Source organism: Monodon monoceros, unplaced genomic scaffold, assembly GCF_005190385.1.
Source record: "Monodon monoceros isolate NGI ecotype Baffin Bay Population unplaced genomic scaffold, NGI_Narwhal_1 Super_Scaffold_21, whole genome shotgun sequence".
Lineage (NCBI taxonomy): Eukaryota > Metazoa > Chordata > Mammalia > Artiodactyla > Monodontidae > Monodon > Monodon monoceros.
The window spans coordinates 98,843,037-98,850,000 of NW_021703778.1; the positions used below are offsets into that span (position 1 = coordinate 98,843,037).

Below are 6,964 nucleotides of genomic sequence, written 5' to 3' on the forward strand. Positions count from 1 at the left end.
TTCCCTCATAGGCTTCCGTGCCGGAAACTCCGGACCTGCAGTTAGAAATGGGTGCAGCGGCGAAATGCTGGATGCTCCTACCCCTCCCCCGCGGTGGGTAGGGTGAGGATCGAGAAAGGTACTGCAGCTGGGAAGACCTCAGATTAGGTTGAAACCCTAGCCTCCGGCGATTGAGTCGGGGCGTGTCACCATGGAGACGGGGCCAGCCGCGTACTCGCCTGCCATTGGCTGGGACTCCTGAGCTGGGGATATAAGCCAGCGCGTTGCAAACAATGCGCTGTGTGGGTCGTACCCGGTGACTGGCGGTAGCTCAGCTCAGTGGAGTAGGTCTGAGCGGAGAAGGGCAAACTGATCGAGAGGGCGTCGGCGGGACCATGGACGACGGGTGAGGCGGGTACCAGGCCCAGGGAATCCCGTAGGCCCCTGGGGAGGGGAAATGGCTGTCATCGAGAACTGGAAACCCAGCACTCTGGGCCCCGAGGGGGCCAGGAGAGGGAACGAGTGCCCCGGGGATGCAGAGAGGCCTGGCTCGGAGCCCAGTATCAGGGGCAAGGCGGCAGAGCAGTGGGGCGGCCAGCGCTGGCAGGGGCGCGCGCGGGAATCGAGTAGGGGTGGCGCCACCAGAGCAGGAAGGGGACAGGTTAGTAGACCGTAGACGACTCGCCAAAGAAGCCGGTGTGTGTGCGTGCACGCACGCGTTGCGATGTGAGTGTAGAGGGAGCGTACTCCCCCACCCACATACAGAGAAGAGGTCTTTTCAACCCACGTGCTCGTCACAGATTCCCATTCTAGAGTCTAGGTAAAGCCGCGAGGTACTTTTGGCGCCCATATCTAGAGTTCCTCCTTCAGAGGAGAGATTACTCACGTCCCTCGACAACGCCTCTCTTTCCTCCAAGGTGGAGTTTCAATTAAGTTGGGGATGTCGCCTCCAAGGAGAGAAGGAAATTCTTATTCACTGAATTGAGCAACAGATCCTGCCTACTCCCCCCACTTCACCTTTGAAAACGCTTATTTCGGCTTTGGTCCTTGAAGTCCCAGCCCAAGTCTCCAGCAGTAGGGATCAAAGTGGCTTTTGGGTGCCCAGGGATTCAGGGCATTCTTGGGAGACTGCTGGCCAATGAGGAAGTCCTGTAAGCTGTGGCTAGATGTGCTGGGTGGCCAGGGCTTCACACATATTTCATTTCCTTGGCACCTCTTGGGGATGCTATTTGATTCACTTCTACCATCTCACTGCTTCTCTCTTCATCATTCTATGACCCCGGTTCTATTGCCCCGACCTGGTCCCTTACCCAGCTACTTCCCTGAGGGTAGCCCGGTGTATTGTAAAGGCAGCACTTTTGAAGAAAGAGGTTTCCTCTGGAGGCTTGGTTAGTTGTGTTCAGCTCTGTCACACCTCAGTCGTCGTTTCCTCCCCTGCCCCGTCCCTTCTCCTTGTTTTTTCCAACTAGGTATGAGAAAATTGGACTGGAATTGTGAGAAAAATTCCCAGTTGATTCTTGGGGATGTCTGGGTTCTGCATAAGCATATGCCTTTAGGTCTCTGAAGGGCAAAGGACCTTGGACCTTGATGAAGAGAAGGAAAGATGGGAGAAGGCAGGGAGGAAACACGGGCAGGGGGGGAAAGTTGTAAAAGAGGTTCAGGTGCTGTGGACCTGAACCATGATTTATGGAGTCAAAGGTCTTTGGAGCTTGTTAGTACATTTTAAATTCATTTTCAAACTGAGCCTGTTAGATAAGTGAGGCCGATTACATTCCCTTGCTTTACATTAGAGGAAAGAATTTGAAGCACAAGTTACTTGCCTAAAAAAGACAAAATTGGGACTAGAATCCCTGTTGAGTTCTGCTTCCTCAAGACCAGAATTCTGAAACCTGGTTTTTGAATCAGAATTACCTGAGGCGCTTTTGTAAGACATAGCGATCCTGGGGCCTCTCCCCATCTGTGGGGGCGGGGCTCCAGAGGCTAGTTCTCACAAGCAGCTGCTGAGAAACTTATGCAGTCGGTTCTGCTCCAGCTGTCGACAATCAAAACTGTGGCCTGGGTTTGCTTTTTTGTGCAGTGGCTTGTCTAGCTCCTTGGCCAACTTCTCTGTCCCCTGTCACCTTGGTACCTCAGTCAGCCTTTCTACGCTGAAGGTCATTAGTTTATGATACCCTTGGGATGGAAGTGAAACTCACCTTGGTTTTCCTTTTTTTCCTAGATTCAAGTATGAAGATTATCAGAACACTGCAAAATGGCTTTTGTCTCACACCAAACACCGACCTCAAGTGGCAGTGATCTGTGGTTCTGGGTTAGGAGGTCTGAGTGACAGATTAACTCAGGCCCAGATCTTTGACTACAGTGAAATACCGAATTTTCCCAAAAGTACAGGTGCTGGCAAGGGGGAGGAGGGATAGGACTGAGGGATATTGATGGGATTCTGATGGGAGGGCGATGCTTCTACACCCTGGCTATCCTCTATAGCATTTGACTAGAGACAACTGTTGTAACAGAGGGAAAAACCCACCAAGAATCAGAATGACTTTAGAAGGAAATTCCCCCAGTAGAAATGTTTTAGTAGGGCATGTTTATGTCAATGTTACTGTATGATGACATATTTCCTGTGCTTTAATGACTCAGCTCCCTAAAGCTCTACAACACTTCCCCTGCACACTCTTTCCCCATACACACTATGGTCACCATATCCTCATACACCTCTCTCATTTCTTTCAGTCTGTAGCCTAAGTGGAAAGAGCAGTGCCTGTAAGCTCCCAGACAAAGTCAGGCCTTCCCTGTCCCATGTGTTCCTGCCATTCCCAATCTCCCCAGCTCTAACTCCAGTCCTAGGGTAAGGCACACACTGGTGCACAGCAACACATGAACACACAGACTGCCACGTTCTTGCAGACAAATACCCAGGTGATACACGAATACACAAGACTTGATTCACACTGACCCTTTGGAGGGGGAAAGGGCCCCCTATGCACAGTGCAGTTCTGAGGATAGTGTATCCAGCATCCTATTAGCAGCCAAAAGCTCTAAGGCTGGGCTTCCGTGGTGGTCCAGTGGCTAAGACTCCACACTTCCACTGCAACGGCGTGGGTTCAGTCCCTGGTCGGGGAAGTTCCGCATGCTGAGGATGAGGCTTAGAGAAGGGCCAGGTGAAATAGGGCCAAGTAAAGGACAAGAGTAGTTTATTTGGTTTACTTATTAATTTCTCAGATAACTAACTTCTGTTGGTTTATTTATTAATTTTTCAGATTCTACTTTCCTTCCTCTTTCCCTGGAGAGTTAAGAGTTTTAACAGATATTTTTCATGCCCTTTGGAGCAAGACTGGGAGACCAGAGCAGGGAGGTGGGGATGGGGTTGGAGAAGGAAATATTAAAAAGTGAGACAAGGGAGTGCAAAGTGTTCTAAGAGAGATAGTAGTGACTGGCTCCACATGCCACTCCTACCTGCAGTGAGAAGGGCACTGCACTAAGTGGATTAATTTTTTAAAACTTTATCAATTTACTTTTTATACTTTATTTGGGTTTCCCTAACTGTGTCACCTCTGCTCTACTACTGGCAATTTTTTTTAAAATAAATTTATTTTACTTATTTATTTATTGGCTGTGTCAGGTCTTTGTTGCTGCACGTGGGCTTCGTCGCAGTGTGCCAGCTTCTCATTGTGGTGGCTTCTCTTGTTGCGGAGCGCGGGCTCTAGGCGCACGGGCTTCAGTAGTTGTGGCGTGTGGGCTCAGTAGTTGTGGCTCGCGGGCTGTAGAGCGCAGACTCAGTAGTTGTGGCTCGCGGGCTCTAGAGTGCAGGCTCAGTAGCTGTGGCTCACGGGCTTAGTTGCTCCGCGGCATGTGGGATCTTCCCGGACCAGGGCTTGAACCCATGTCCCCTGCATTGGCAGGCAGATTCTTAACCACTGCGCCACCAGGGAAGCCCTGTAATTTTTTTATAAGCTCCTCAATCTCTGAGTATCCCTCAACTCTCCCTCTTTGTTTTGGTCCCTCTCCCAGACCATCCATTCTCTAAGGGATAGTTTAGCCATGTCCATTAAAGGAGAAATGTTAGATGAGAGAAATGGTAATAATGGTTACTGTGTCTGTGTGGAGAGTTATCTTTGCACTCCCATGCCCCTGCATGCCCCATTCAGGGTACGTATTCCCACAGGATTGTTTTGTGGGTCACAAAGGAGACTTGTATGGGTCCAACCTCAGCCCCTTTCCTTGTTCCTAGCCTCCTTAGGAAGCTAGAATATACCATGAGCTCCCTCTCAGGAGGGAGGAAGCATATAGTTTAGTTAGGGTAGTAAGGATACAGATTTTGAGAGTTTTGGAAATTTTGGAAAAGAGGTCTATAATTACAACACTCACTGCATTCATTATTACTCACTTATTCTATTTTTTATTCTTTTATTCTCTTACAGTATGGCTTTCTCATTCTTTTGAAATTTCTTTAAAAAGAAACTGATGTGTGTTCACATTGAACATCCTCACCCCCATAGCTCTAATCTCAGGATGTACTTATATCTAAGTTTATGATTAATTTCTATCTCCCCCACCAGACTTAAACTTTCTGAGAGTGGAGATGATAATGTTTTCTTTTGATTAAGTATACCCTCACCTGTTGAGCACAGTGAGTTGGCTCAGAGTAGGTACTCAGTGGATATGTGTTGTATGAAAGCATCTGTCCATGCATTTCCCTTTCTTTTTTGTGTACAGTGCCAGGTCATGCTGGCCGACTGGTGTTTGGGATCTTGAATGGCAGAGGCTGTGTGATGATGCAGGGCAGGTTCCACATGTATGAAGGCTACCCGCTCTGGAAGGTAAATCAGGGACACAAACCTGATTGGGTCTGGACGAAGGGGGAGAGAGCTCTCCTATTTTATTACCTAACTACCCAGGCAAAGTAGATTTTTGGTCCCCTTCTTTCTCGTCTTTTATGCTGTATCATGTTTATCTGCATGGGTGGATTGGTGACATTTTAAAGAACACTCTCTGATCTTTTATCTTTTGCTTCTAAGGTGACATTCCCAGTGAGGGTTTTCCATCTTCTGGGTGTGGACACTCTAGTGGTCACCAATGCAGCTGGAGGGCTCAACCCCGAGTTTGAGGTTGGAGATATCATGCTGATCCGCGATCACATCAATCTACCTGGTTTCTGCGGTGAGAACCCTCTCAGAGGGCCCAATGATGAAAGGTAGCTATCCTGCTCCTTTTTGTATAGATGGGTAGGCTCTAAGGACTTGTCTGGGAGTTGGGAGAGAGCTTACTCTATTCCATTAATCTGAGATAATCCAGCCTGTGCCCTAGGTTTGGAGTTCGTTTCCCTGCCATGTCTGATGCCTACGACCGGGATATGAGGCAGAAGGCTCACAGTACCTGGAAACAAATGGGAGAGCAGAGAGAGTTACAGGAAGGAACCTACGTGATGGTGGCAGGCCCCAGCTTTGAGACTGTGGCAGAGTGTCGTCTGCTGCAGAAGCTGGGGGCAGATGCTGTTGGTGAGGAGGGGAACTTGGCTGGAGGCTTGAAGAGGGAGGGTTCTGGTAAAATAAGATGGAAAAGAAAAAAAGATTGTAGACCTAGATGATAAACTGAAAGAGGGCCTGACTTAAGGGAAGATTGAATCAAACTGACTTGAAAGGTGGTGGAAGGTTTGCATCGTAGCCATCAACTCACCACCCACCACCAAGGGCTCTAACCACTGTAATGCTAATGACCGGTGCATAATTTGATGACTGTTTCTGATTATTTTAACAAATATCATTATAGCCACCTTCTATACCCTTTGGCTGGAAGATAGAATTGCATCATTAGAACTGACTTTAGAATGACCACAAACAGAAATTTCTATTTATAAGAGATGTGCAAGGCCCTCTGAGGCCCGACTCTTTCAGGCAATACAGAACAGCCTAAGCTTGACACGAATTTAGCTGCTGCTTTGGATGTTTTCTTGATGCTAAATTGTCAACGAGGTGATTAATGGAGGTGAGGCTGAAGGGTGAGGAAAAGAGGCATTTGCGGATCCTGACAGTTGGTTTCCCTCTTTCTCCACATCAGGCATGAGCACAGTACCAGAAGTTATAGTTGCAAGGCACTGTGGACTTCGAGTCTTTGGCTTCTCCCTCATCACTAACAAGGTCATCTTGGATTATGAAAGCCAGGAGAAGGCCAATCACAAGGAAGTACTAGCGGCCGGGAAGCAAGTTGCGCAGAAATTGGAGCAATTTGTCTCCATTCTTATGGCTAGCATTCCACTGCCTGACAATGCCAGTTAACCAGCCCTGGAGTGGTCTGGCATCTCCCTTCTGGGATCCAAGGAGCTACTACCTACTTTGGCCTCTTGCTGGAGTCACGTGCCTCTGCCCTTAGGTAGCGGCAGAAAGGAGTGTCACCTGCCCTGCTTCTCCCACCAGACCTTTCTGATACAGAGTGCTCTTCTGCTCAGCTGTCATCACAAAATGATTTCCACCCCTATTCCTCTTCAAGAGCCCAAGCCCTACCACACATCCAGGGATTTGACTTGGGGCTGTCGAACTCAGCCTAGTAGCTACTGCTAGCTTTTTGAGATGATCCTCTTACATTCCTGGGGGCTCAGCTCTGCTCCTCAAAGCACTGGAGACCACACAAGGAACAGCCTCTTCCTTTTGGAGTTTTATACTATCATATTTTGAGAATAAAGAGAAAGATGAAATAATTTCTTTATTTTTGTGTAATTTGGGATAAGGGTGGGGCACAGGCCAAGACTGGCATGAAACCAATCATGAGACCACATGTCTTGTGGTTTGACTCTGCCTCTCGGACAGCTAAGAATTGAGGTAGATGGTATGTGAATGCAGGAGAGGATGGAGGAAAGGCAGAGAGGTGAAAGACAGTGTTAGAAGATAAGGAAGGACTGTACATGATGGCCACTTCCCTCAGATCAGCCTTGCCTCTGTCCTTTGGCTTTCTGGTTGTTTCTCTCTGTCAGCTCTCATGAATATCTGAATTC

At 48.3% G+C, this 6,964-nt stretch overlaps 1 protein-coding gene across 1 annotated transcript; it reads left to right on the plus strand.

Annotated features, from left to right (window-relative positions):
- The first annotated feature begins 244 nt into the window (after positions 1–244).
- PNP (purine nucleoside phosphorylase) lies at positions 245–6,668 on the plus strand. Its single transcript, XM_029239756.1, has 6 exons — positions 245–385; positions 2,198–2,367; positions 4,693–4,796; positions 4,995–5,170; positions 5,284–5,474; positions 6,034–6,668. The coding sequence occupies exons 1-6, from the start codon at positions 375–377 to the stop codon at positions 6,249–6,251; spliced, it is 870 nt and encodes a 289-aa protein (XP_029095589.1). The 5' UTR covers positions 245–374; the 3' UTR covers positions 6,252–6,668.
- Positions 6,669–6,964: the final 296 nt, after the last annotated feature.

Coding starts and splice junctions, on each gene's coding strand:
- PNP (XM_029239756.1), top strand. Junction 4,797..4,994: donor AAGGCTACCCGCTCTGGAAG/GTAAATCAGGGA, acceptor TTTGCTTCTAAG/GTGACATTCCCAGTGAGGGT. Junction 5,171..5,283: donor AGAGGGCCCAATGATGAAAG/GTAGCTATCCTG, acceptor CCTGTGCCCTAG/GTTTGGAGTTCGTTTCCCTG.